Below are 12991 nucleotides of genomic sequence, written 5' to 3' on the forward strand. Positions count from 1 at the left end.
TTTCCCCCTTCTTCTTTAGGAGGTTGCAAAATGGGGGCAGCAGTGATTAGCTGAGTTAGCTAGATGGCTCGTGTGTGTAGATCGGATTAACGTCAGCAACATAGGAGTCGATCCCTATTCTGGATGAGGCAGACCAGGGGCTCGCCTGTCGCAAGAAAAATTATATACTTGGCACAATGATCTACTTCGGGCAGAAAGTTCAAGAAGTTGTAGAAAGTGTAGAAGCTGAAGGAAGTGCCTTCCTGGAACGCACGGTAGACTGGATAAGAACAAGGTTTATTTACACTATACATAATAATCACAAGTACTACAACTCCTCACCCGAAAGGGACACCCTCCCTGACCTGCACCCAGGCCAGGGTTTATATACTGAGAAACTCCTCCCAGTCAGGGGAAGGCTCCACCCCCTCAATTACAGGAGAGGTCATATTCCATGGTGTAGGAGGGGAATCGGATACAACATATTTCTTGGCCGCTGAGGGGGTCGTAATAAAAAGATGTCCATACAATTTGTATTTCCCCGACTGCCATAATCTCAAACCAAGAGTCAAACCCATGATGGTTTTCAGAGGGTTTTGAGGAATTTTGACACAATCGTGCTTTGGTTGCATCATGGGAGAGCAAATTGCATGTGCAATGTGATCCCCCCCCCCCGGCAATGGAAATTTGGGATAGCACTGTCAGTTCTAGCTATGTAACTACAGCGTGGAATGTACTTTTTTGCTGTCAATGCGAGGGATTTAATACTGGGAAATTGAAATAGTTCCATTTCAGTGGCAATACACTCACAAGGGTCAGATGCTCACTCTGTTGTAACTCAACGTACCTCAGCCCCAAAATTCAAAGAGCACCTAACAAATGCATGAATGTGACCCCACAACCCTGCACCAGCCCCACCTCCAACTTTTGAGTCACTCTGTAGACTGAGTGCAATTTCCATCATGCACTAGGCCCAAAAAAAAATTTATAATGGAAATTACAAGGGAAGTTGCCTTGTTTGCCCAAAGAAATTACAGTTTATGATATAAGGAGCTCATGGGTTCGGAGGAGTTGCAGACCAAGGATGTGAAGCAAAAGTGGGAGGAGGAGCTGGGGGGAGAGATACAGGAGCGCCAGTGGGCGGATGCGTTGGGTAGGGTCAACGCGACCGCAACGTGTGCCAGGCTCAGCTTGATCCAATTTAAGGATTTACGGTTGTTCACTGGGCTCACATGACAGTGGCCCAGATGAGCAGATTCTTTAAGGTGGAGGACAGGTCTGCAAAGTGTGTGGGGGAGGCCAGCGAATCATGTCCACATGTTCTGGGCATGTCCAAAACTGAGAGGATTTTGGCAGGGGTTTGCCGACGCCATGTCCACAGTAGTAAATACGAGGGTGGCAATGAGTCCAGAGGTGGCGATTTTTGGGGTGTCGCAGGATCCAGGAATCCAGAGAAGAGGCTGACGTTCTGGCCTTTACTTCCCTGGTAGACCGGAGGCGCATATTACTAGCATAGAGGGACTCAAAGCCCCCAAAATCGGAGACCTGGCTTTCGGACATGGCTGGCTTCCTCTGCCTGGAGAAAATTAAGGTGGCCATGAGAGGGTCACTGTTACAGTTTATGTTCCATTAAATGTATTTGCATAATTGCACACGGGCATTTGCGTAAAACGCATTTGCAGCACAGTGATTAGCACTGTTGTTTCACAGCGCCAGGGACCCAGGTTCGATTACTGCTTGGGTCACTGTCTGTGCGGAGTCTGCATATTCTCCCCATGTCTGCATGGGTTCCCTCTGGGCGCTCCGGTTTTCTCCCACAAATCCCGAAAGACATGCTTATTAGGTGAAATGGGCACTGTCCGTGTGGAGTTTGCACATTCTCCCTTTGGCTGTGTGGGTTTCACCCCCACAACCCAACAATGTGCAGGTTAGGTGGATTGGCCACGGTAAATTGCCCCTTAATTTGGAAAAAAATAATTGGGTACTCTAAATTTATTTTTAAAATGGTTTTATGACCACAGTGGAAAAACGCAATGTCTCATGAATCATCTGTGAGGAAAAACAATTAAAGGGTGAGATTATCCCACTCTGCCATAGTGAGATCTGCCAAGGAGGTTGTGGCGGGTCAGTAAAAAGTCCATTGACTCTCAGCGGGTCTGAATGATCCTAGTGGCTAGGGGTGGAAAACCTCATCCAATGTTTCTGGTCGATGAACACGCTCTTTGAATGAGAAACAATTTCGTGAAGCATCAGTCAATCTCCCTTGGTCTTCACCCTATCACATTGCTTCTTTTTTGTTCCTCCTGCTCCCTCCACACTTCCACTGGGTCAAAAACACTTACATTTCCATCGCTGTGGAACGCTAACTCTAGTTTCCCGCCACAAATGTTGCCTGGCCTGCTGAGTTTTGAACTTTTTTTGTCTTTATTTCAGGTTTCCAGCATCCACTGTATTTTGCTTCTGAATCACAAAAACGTAACTTTACTAAAACTGTCTCGTCCAGGGTTTTAAGTGCATGTCGTGACCCGCGGGTGGACGTCAGCAGGGTCACGGAGCAATCAGTCGCGGTGCCCCCACGGTTGTCCCAATCACAGAAGCACCCAACGGCTGCTATTGACATTTTTATTGAGAATGGCGGCCGCTGCCGTCTCTTAAAAGAGATGAAATGAGGCTGTGTGCAGTCATCCAGCCAGAAGCAGCAGCAATGAGCAGGTCACGGGCCCTGCACATACACTTGACTTCAAGCACCCTCTATGAATGTGCTTTTGGCACCAAATCACAGAGGAGGGCTTCTTCCACTTTCTAGCTGCTGGTAAGCAAGGCAAGAGGACTGTGAAGATGACTCATTCTTTTACAAGCAAGAGACGCCAGAGACCACAAATAAGCAGTGTACCTACTGGACAGGATCTCACAACTGCATCTGCTTGAGAAAGAATGCTCAGGAGACTCCAGGGCAGGACAGAGCAATACTATTGTTAGCTCAGTTCAGAACTCCAGGGCCTCTGATTAACAGCCTACCAAGAAGAAATTTAACTCCGGAACAAAACAGTATTGAGATGATGTCTTGCATTGTGGTTTTTTTCAGTTGTTGCAGTGCAAATAAGGATGCAAAGCCCATGTGTGTTCTATGCAGGGAAGTACTGACAATGAGAGGAGAAGTTTCAGATTTTGAAAGAGAAGTACTGGATGAAAAATTCCATTTGAGTTTGAGAACCAGCATCAGTTATTAACTACAGCTGACTCTAAAGGAAAGACAACATTGCTGTATCTGACTTGTGATAGCACATGACAGAAGGGTGGCGCAGTGGTTAGCACTCTTGCTTAACAGCACTGAGGTCCCAGCTTTGATCCCGGCCCTGGGCCACTGTCCGTGACAAGTTTGCACATTCGCGTGGGTCTCATCCCCACAACCCAGAAGATGATCAAGGTATGGTGGATTGGCCACTCTTTTAAGGTCCACCAACAAAACAGAAGAAAGGAAAACAAACTGAGGGACAAAGCAAAAAGCTCATGTTAGGGGCACTGCCTGAACATAACAAAGATCAACGGAAACTTAAAAAACATCAAATAAGAGTGCAGTTAAATGGGTCAATAAAGCACCCCAGCCCCTGCAGTGCCCACTGGGCACAGAAGGAAGGCATGGTGCATTGGCCACACTAAATTGCCCCTTAATTGGAAAAAAGAATTGGATACTCTAAATTTAAAACAAAACATGCCAAAGGCCCATATCGCCGTCAGCAATCTGGAGTACATAGCCAGGAAAATCCAGTGCTGAGTAAATCAAGCATTTTGGCCCTTCATAACAACCTACAAGTGCGAGGTTGGGTTTTCCCAAAGATGAAAATGGCACAAAGGAACTAGCTGCAGTCTGTACCTGATGTGCGTATCATCCACTCCTCCCGTGAACCGGATTGCAATGAGATCGAGAGGACAAAGCAGGCCCCCCTTTCACATTAAAGGTCAGCACACGCGGTGTGTGTTGCAAAGGTTGGCCAACCTGGGTCACGATGGTCGGCTGGCGTTTGTCCCGCACGTTGGCACAGATCCCAGGTAAAAAAAACATTTGAAAAACACTGGTCTACTCCACCTCCGCGATTGTAAATAACTTAAAATAGACTATACTGAACTATTTCATTGGTGAACCGTGGTCAGTTTCTTAAATTTTAAAATGTTCAAAAATTTCTAAAACAGGCATACGGGTCTTTTACATCTAAAAGAAGTTTGATTTTAAGAGCTTATCTGAATGGTTGCAATTGGCCGATAAAGTGTTGCAATGACAATACAGTGTTACAATGATGACTTGTGATTGCTGTCCCTGGGAGGATGCACAGAACATTAGCTGTTGAGGCACATACGATTTCTCAGGATTTGTAACCAGTTTATGGTCCTTCAATAAACTTTCGCTTACAATCTAATTGTGTCTTACGGTTCAGTTTGAAAGTTTTGTCGCTTTTAATGAAACGAGGACAGAGATTTGTAATTGGATACTGCCCTGTGGCGTCCGCCGTTTAAAAATCCCCATGACAGCAGCATTGCTGACTTCTCGCACATTTTGCAGCCTGCACAAACTCTGAACCAATGCATAAGACGCAGATTTCGTTACAATCATCGCGATATAAAAAGCTCAAATCTAAATCAAAGCTGAACAAGATCAAGTTATTACGTGGGCACTTTACGGATATAAGACCCACCTAACTTGGAGTAATAAGAGAACAAGGAGCGAGTTCAGACATGACCTCCACCCCCACACTCCTAACATGTTGCAGGGTGAATTCTCCCTGGATTAAAGTAAACTCACCGGAATGAACGCACGGAGCACTTGTTGCTCAATGACACCGAGCGCCCCAGAAGGTTCCTTAATGTAAAGCTGATCATTCTTGGACTTGGATCGCGGACTGGAACAGCTCCCAGTAAAGTTCCAGCTCCAACTCCCACCTGGCGTTAAATGGTGAATTGATCTCCTCCGCCCCCCCCAAGCTTGTGTTTTACTCGAACTGATCCAGGAGCTGATGCAATAAAACGCCAGCCAGACGTCGGTGACGTACCATGTAGCCCTGGCAAACAGCTGCAAAAGAGGCTAAAGTTACCTGGGCTGAGTGCAAACACTGTGAGGCGCCCTGGAATGTCTTTGCACATCTAAGACACTGCAGACATGCATATTATAAGAAGTGATTGGGTATACCATAGTCATGTGCTTTCTGCATAATATTCGAACAAAAGCAGTAAATGCTAGAAACACTCAATTCAATTCAAGCCTCATTTGTTGAAGGATGATCTATCTGCAATGTTTTCTTGTCTCCTCCACAGATGCTCACCGGGTGTCTGCTGTGTTTCCAGCTTCTGCAGCATTTTGCTTTCTGTTCAAAGTACTGTTGAGAGTTGTAATAATTCGAGGCATGGAGTGAAAGATGATGTGACCACATTCACCCCCTGTAAAAAATCAAGTCCGGTGGGGGTGACGGGTCTACAAGTTGAGCCGGTCCGGTGGCCGAGTCGTCCTTTGGGATCGGCAGAGCACCGGGATTGCAGCCTCTTCGGGTGGCTGGGTGGTGACGGTCGGTGTGGGTATGAGGGTGGACTCCGGGGGTGTTTTAGCCTGAGCTTCATTCCTGACCGGGGCGACGGGGGGCGCAGGAAACCTATAGGCGCGGGGGCGGCGAGCGTGGGCAGGTAACCTATAGGTGCGGGGGCCCAGGGCGTGGGGGGTTGGGTGGGGTGTAGTGAGAGGGGTACCTCGGCGGTGGTGGTGGTGGTGGATCCTGCAGGCGCCAGGTCCCGGAGGGAAACGGTGTCCTGACGCCCGTTGGGGTATTCAATAAAGGCGTATTGGAGGTTCGAATGAAATAGCAGCACTCTCTCTACTAGTGGGTCTGTTTTGTGTGTCCGGACGTGCTTCCGGAGGAGAACTGGGCCCGGTGTCCTCAACCACGATGGGAGCGAAACGCCCGTGATAGTGCCCCTAGAGAAAACAAATAGTCGTTCGTGAGGGGTCTGGTTGGTAGCGGTGCACAGGAGGGACCGAATTGCATGGAGCGCGTCGGGGAGGACCTCCTGCCAATGGGAGGTCGGGAGATTCCTGGACCATGGGTCAGTAGGATGGTCTTCGAGACCGTCGCGTTCTCCCTCTCCACTTGCCCGTTCCCCCTGGGGTTGTAGCTGGTAGTCCTGCTCGAGGCGATGCCCTTATCGAGCAAGTACTGACGCAGCTCGTCGCTCATGAAGGACGAACCCTTGTCGCTGTGTACATAGCTGGGGAAACCAAACAGGGTGAAGACACTGTGCAGGGCTCTGATGACTGTGTGGGAGGTCATATCGGGGCATGGGATAGCAAACGGGAAGCTGGAGAATTCGTCGATGATATTCAGAAAGTACACATTTCGATTGGTCGAGGGGAGTGGCCCTTTGAAATCGATGCTCAGGCGTTCAAAGGGCCGGGATGCCTTTACCAGGTGGGCCTTGTCTGGTCTATAGAAGTGCGGTTTGCACTCCGCGCAGATCGGGCAATCCCTGGTGATGGCATTTACCTCCTCGGTGGAGAAAGGCAGATTTCGGGCTTTGACGTAGTGGGCGAGTCGGGTGACCCCCGGGTGGCAGAGGTCATTGTGGATAGCCTTCAGGCGGTCATCTTGCGCGCTGGCGCACGTGCCGCGGGACAGGGCATCTGGGGGCTCGTTGAGCTTCCCCGGTCGATATGATATTGTAATTATAGGTGGAGAGTTCGATCCTCCACCGCAAGATTTTATCATTTTTAATTTTGCCCCTTTTCGAGTTGTCAAACATGAAGGCAACCGATCTTTGGTCGGTGATGAGGGTAAACCTCCCACCTGCGAGGTAGAGCCTGCAGTGCCGTACGGCTTCCACAATGGCTTGAGCTTCCTTTTCGACTGAGGAGTGTCGAAGTTCCGAAGCGGAGAGGGTTCGGGAGAAGAAGGCGACTGGTCTCCCTGCCTGATTCAGAGTGGCGGCGAGAGCGACCGCTGAGGCGTCGCTCTCCACCTGGAAAGGGACGGATTCATCCACCGCCCGTATGGCGGCTTTGGCGATGTCCTCCTTGATGCAGTTGAAGGCCTGGCGGGCCTCAGCTGACAGTGGGAAGAGTGTGGTCTTAAATAGTGGGCGGGCTTTGTCCGCATACTGGGGACCCACTGGGCATAATAAGAGAAAAATCCCAGGCACCTCTTGAGGGCCCTGGGACAATGAGGGAGATGGAGTTGTAAGAGGGGGCGCATACGGTCCGGGTCGGGGCCCAGGACTCAGCTAGTCTGGTAGTGTGGAAAACGCATTTCTCCGTGTTATAGGTAAGATTGAGTTTCTGGGCGGTTTGGAGAAATCGGTGGAGGTTGGCGTCATGGTCCTGCTGATCATGACCGCAGATGGTGACATTGTCCAAGTACGGAAACGTGGCCTGCAGCCCGTACTGGTCCACCATTCGGTCCATTGTTCGTTGGAACGCCGAGACCCCATTCGTGACGCCAAAGGGGACCCGGAGGAAATGGAAGAGGCGGCCATCTGCCTCGAACGCCGTGTAGTGGCGGTCCGCCGTGCGGATTGGGAGCTGGTGGTAAGCAGACGTCAGATCCACCGTGGAGAAGATGCGGTACTGGGCGATCTGATTAACCATGTCTGCAATTCTGGAGAGGGGGTACACATCGAGGTGCGTGAACCGGTTAATGGTTTGGCTATAATCAGCCACCATTCGGAACTTTTCCCTGGTCTTGACGACCACTATCTGAGCTCTCCAGGGGCCTTTATGACTCCCTCATGTAGGAGCCGCTGGACTTCGGCTCTAATAAATACCCTGTACTGCAGGCTATACCGCTTGCTGCGAGTGGCTACGGGTTTGCAGTTCGGAGTGAGATTAGCGAAGAGTGGAGGGGGGTCGATTTTTAGTGTCGCTAGACTGCAGATAGTGAGTGGAGGTAGGGGTCCGCCGAAGCTGAGTGTGAGGCTCTTGAGATTACATTGGAAATTGAGTCCAAGTAAGAGTGGGGCGCAGAGGTCGGGGAGTACGTACTGCTGGAAATTAGAGTAGCTGGCGCCCTGAATCGTTAGGGTCGCGACGTATACATGTATACATCACGTACAGCGAGTTCCATATTCTGGGAGGCTGTTGCAGCCTGAAAATTGCAGGCCCGAGCAAGGGCTTTTAAATCACGCAGAAAGTCTTCTAGCGACTTTGCGGGGCACTGGCGGCGGGTTGTGAAAATGTGCCGTGCGTAGACCTCGTTAATCGGTCGCACGTACAGTCAGTCGAGCATGGCCAGGGCCTCAGTATATGAGGTGCTACAATTAAGTTGCGTCGAGATACGATGGCTCACCCGTGCGTGCAGTAGGCTGAGTTTCTGCTCCTCTGTTGTCTCGGATGTGCTTGATTCAGCCAGGTAGGCCTTGAAACATCGAAGCCAGTGTAGGAAGATTTCCTTCGCCTCTGCAGCCTGCGGGTTGAGTTCTAGTCGATCAGGATTGAGGGCTGATTCCATAGTAGTTTTCTTCAAGTTTTCTAAGACTATTAAATTGATGAGACCATCAATTCACTAGACACACGATTGGAAGTAAACTGTGGTTTTAATAGTCTTACAACTGAGCCGGCCTGCGACCAGAGGAACTGAGAGCAGGCTTACGGCTGCAGCATTTTATACTTCTGGTAGTGGGAGGAGCCATGGGCAGAGCCAAGGGTGGAGCCCTGTACAAGCTCCTCATCTCCCCGCAACGGCTCACATACAGAGCCCACAAAGACATAATACAACGCAATGCAACACAGTGTGAATTACAATACAGTATGAATTCACCACAAAAGGCCAAACTGCTTTATTTTAAACTGAAAGTAATGCTGCTATCGTGGGACACAAAAGAAACGTCCCAGCCCAGGACTATCTTAACTCCTGGTCTGGTCTGGGAGCTACTGTCGTATGAGGAACAGTTGAGGACTCTGGGTCTGTACTCGGAGTTTAGAAGGATGAGGGGGGTATTTTATTGAAACTTACAGGATACTGCGAGGCCTGGATAGAGTGGACGTGGAGAGGATGTTTCCACTTGTAGGAAAAACTAGAAGCAGAGGACACCATCTCAAACTAAAGGGACGATCCTTTAAAACTGAGATGAGGAGAAATTTCTACAGCCAGAGGGTGGTGAATCTGTGGAACTCTTTGCCGCAGAAGGCTGTGGAGGCCAAATCATTGAGTGTCTTTAAGACAGGGATAGATAGGTTCTTGATTAATAAGGTGATCAGGGGTTATGAGGAAAATGGGGATGAGAAAACATCAGCAGACTCGATGGGCCGAGTAGCCTAATTCTGCTCCTATGTCTTGTGGTCTTACATTTAAATGTCTCGCTAATGAGCCAGAGCTGGGCCCACCTCTGCCAGCTCATCACGGGAACTCATATTCTGCTAAGTTTGCGGGGAGATCAATCAGCGATCCCCTGTGTACTCGTCAGGGTTACCACAAGAGTATATTTTGGTTTGAGTCATTCTGCTGTGTGCATAGAGAATTCTTTCAAGTTATTCGTAATGGACTTACATTTAACTCTGCACCAAAACCGTAATATTTTGATGCAATATTTAGATAGTCCAACGAGGGAAGGGGCAGTACTGGACCTGCTATTGGGGAATGAGCCTGGACAGGTGGTTGAGGTTTCAGCAGGGGAACATTTTGGGAATAGTGACCACAATTCCGTACGTTTTAGGGTACTTTTGGACAGGGATGAGGGTAACCCTCGCATAAGGTGCAAAACTGGGGAAAGGCAAATTACGATAACATAATTAATAATAATCGCTTATTGTCACAAGTAGACTTCAATTAAGTTACTGCGAAAAGCCCCTAGCCTCCACATTCCGGCGCCTATTCGGGGAGGCCGGTACAGGAATTGAACCCGCGCTGCTGGCATTGTTCTGCATTGCAATCCAGCTATTTAGCCAACTGGGCTATTAGATAGGAATGGAAGAATTTGGATTGGGTGTGGCTGTTGGACGGTAAATCAACATCGGACATGTGGGAGTCTTTCAAGCGACAGTTGATTAGGATTCAGGAAAGTCTCATTCCTGAGAGAACGAAGGATAAGTATGGGAAGTTTAGGGAGCCTTGGATAACGAGGGATATTGCAAACCTTGTCAAAAAGAAAAAGGAGGCTTTTGTACGGTCTAGAAGGGTCGGGACAGTCAAAACCCTTGAGGAATATAAAGAAATTAGGAAGGTATTTAAGCGGGAAATTAGGAGGGCTAGGAGGGGTCATGAAATGTCCTTGGCAAGTAGGATTAGGGTAAATCCCACAGTTTTTTATTCTTATGTAAAAATCAAGAGAGTGGCCAGGAAAAGGTTTGGACCACTGAAGGAGAGTGAGGGGAATTTATGTGTTGAGCCAGAGGATATGGGCGAGGTACTAAATGAATACTTTGCATCAGGGCAGCACGGTAGCATAGTGGTTAGCACAAATGCTTCACAGCTCCAGGGTCCCAGGTTCGAATCCCGGCTTGGGTCACTGTCTGTGTGGAGTCTGCACGTTCTCCCCATGTGTGCGTGGGTTCCCTCCGGGTGCTCCGGTTTCCTCCCACAGTCCAAAGATGTGCAGTTTAGGTGAATTGGCCAGGCTAAATTGCCCTCAGGGTCCAAATTGCCCTTAGTGTTAGGTGGGGTTACTGGGTTATGGGGATAGGGTGGAGGTATAGGCTTGGGTAGGGTGCTCTTTCCAAGAGCCGGTGCAGACCCGATGGGCCAAATGGCCTCCTTCTGCACTGTAAATTCTATGAAATTAGTGTTCACCAATGAAAAGGACTTTGTGGAAGTTGATTCTTGGGTAGGGTGTGTAGACAGTCTGGGTCAAGTTGACATTGAAAAGGAGGAGGTATTTGGTCTTTTAAAAGATATTAAGGTAGCTAAGTCTCCTGGGCCAGATGGGATTTTCCCCAGAATATGAGCGATGCAAAGGAAGAAATTGCTGTGGTCTTAACTGACATCTTTATATCCTCATTGGTTACAGCTGAGATTCCAGAGGACTGGAGAATAGCTAATGTGGTACCGCTGTTTAAGAAAGGTTGCAGGGATAATCCTGGAAACTATGGGCCAGTGAGCCTCACGTCGATAGTAGGTAAATTATTGGAGAGAATTCTCGAGCGGAGTGGCTGCGTCGAGTAGAGGCTCCTGCCGGTCCGCGATTCTTCGGACTTTTTCGGGGGTTTCCCAGTGGTTATTTCTTCCCACGAAAGGGGATGGGTTTCTTCGGCCTTTGGGGCCTGATGGACGGACTTCGGGTCGGTTACGGTTTGGAGCCGGTGAGGAGCCCCGCTGGAGTGTCCAGTGGCCGGAGCGGGAGGCATCGACCCAGAGGTCGGATGCATGGGCGGAGCTTGACACGAGGCGAGGCAATCGAGGTGGCAGGCCTGAGTCCAGAACACAATGTAGAGGGGGACTAGAGCACACTGGGTGGCTCCCTCTGAAAATGGATCTTTTGGACTTCCGGTGGCGGCAATGCGGAGCTAAGCCGCACGTTCGGCAGCTCCCGCGAATAACGGACTTTGGGGCTCTTTTCAGGGCCCCCAACGGAACTTCGTCGATGAATCTCGACGTGGGAAGGGCACTGGAGTCGATCCCTACGGTCCTATGGTCCGGACCAGGAATGGGGTAAGAAGAAAAACGGTGGAAGCACCCCTGGAAAAGCGGGGGAAGAAAAACAAAATGGCGACCGGCAGAGACCCGGAGGAGTGGAGGCAGTGGGCGCAGGAGCAGCAGGAGACTCTGCTGCGCTGCTTCCAGGAGCTTAGGGTGGAGCTGCTGGAGTCATTGAAGGTTACCACCAGAGAGCTGATGGAGACTCAGACAGCCCAGGGGGCCGCGATCCGGGAGCTGCAGAGCAGGCCTCCGAAAGGGAGGATGAGGCCATGGCCATCGCAGGGAAGATGAAGATGCACGAGGCGCTTCATAAAAGGTGGCAGGAGCGGTTCGAGGAGCTGGACAACCGGTCGAGGCGGAAGAATTTGCGGATCCTGGGCCACACGGAGGGGCTGGAGGGGTCGGACCTGGTGGCCTATGTGGTCGTGATGCTGAACTCGCTGATGGGAGCTGGGTCCTTCCAGGGGCCCCTGGAGTTGGAGGGGGCGCACAGAATTCTGGCTAGGAGGCTCAAGCAGAACGAGCCGCCGCGGGCGGTGTTGGTGCGGTTTCACCGGTTCGTGGATCGTGAGTGCGTGCTCCGGTGGGCCAAGAGGGAGCGGAGCAGCAAGTGGGAGAACACGGAGGTGCGGATCTTCCAGGACTGGAGTGCGGAGGTGGCGAAGCGGAGGGCCGGGTTTAACCGGACGAAGGCGGTGCTCCACAGATGGAGCGTGAAGTTTGGCATGTTGCACCCGGCGCGTCTGTGGGTCACCTACAAGGACCGGCACCATTATTTTGAGTCCCATGAGGAGGCGTGGACCTTTGTGCAAGCCGGGAAACTGGACTCAAACTGAGGGTCTAAGACGGGGGATGTCGTATGATAATGTACTTGTGTTTGCTCTGTTGAATGTAAGATGTGGGTTGGCTTTAGGGTGGGTGGGGTGATGTCATTATGTCTTTTTTGTATGGGTCTGGTGGACGGGTTCGGGCAGGGGGGTAAATGGGGAGTGCGGGGAGCTGGTGGAGGGGACTGGCAATGGGTGTTGCCCTAGAGGAGGCGGGGCGCTGGTGGGGGGGACTGGTAATGGGTGTTGCCCTGGAGGAGGCGGGGCCGGGCAGGGTGAAAGCATGGGCTTTTCTCTGGTTTCCCATGCTGTGAGATGGTGGGGGCGGAGTCGGGGCTGAGAAGCGCGGGCTGTTGCTGGCTGTTATTTTCCCGCACAAGAGCGGGGGCCTGCTGATGGGCACGATGGAGGAGGGGTAGTCCCACGTGGGGAGGAGTCGGAGGTAGGGCCAGGGTCAGCAGAAGTTAGCTGGCTCACGGGAATGCTATGAAGGGAGGGGCGCGGCTAGGATGGGTTCTAGCCTGGGGGAGGGGGGGGGTACCGGGTTGCTGCTGAAACGGTCAGGAAGCAGCTGGAGGATGC

The 12991-nt window shown here is 50.7% G+C and overlaps 1 protein-coding gene across 2 annotated transcripts in view; it reads right to left on the reverse strand.

Annotated features, from left to right (window-relative positions):
* The window catches only part of otc (ornithine transcarbamylase), an 81600-nt gene extending 76586 nt beyond the window's left edge, over positions 1-5014 (reverse strand). Inside the window, exon 1 of one of the 2 annotated variants that reach the window (XM_038802136.1) lies at positions 4778-5014. In XM_038802136.1, coding sequence (XP_038658064.1) covers positions 4778-4854 — 77 coding nt within the window. In that variant the 5' untranslated portion in view covers positions 4855-5014. Of the gene's footprint in view, positions 1-3853; positions 4017-4777 lie in introns of those variants that run through there. The other variant, XM_038802137.1, reaches the window with a different exon arrangement.
* Positions 5015-12991: the final 7977 nt, after the last annotated feature.

Source organism: Scyliorhinus canicula, chromosome 7 (genome assembly GCF_902713615.1).
Source record: "Scyliorhinus canicula chromosome 7, sScyCan1.1, whole genome shotgun sequence".
Taxonomy (NCBI): Eukaryota; Metazoa; Chordata; class Chondrichthyes; order Carcharhiniformes; family Scyliorhinidae; genus Scyliorhinus; species Scyliorhinus canicula.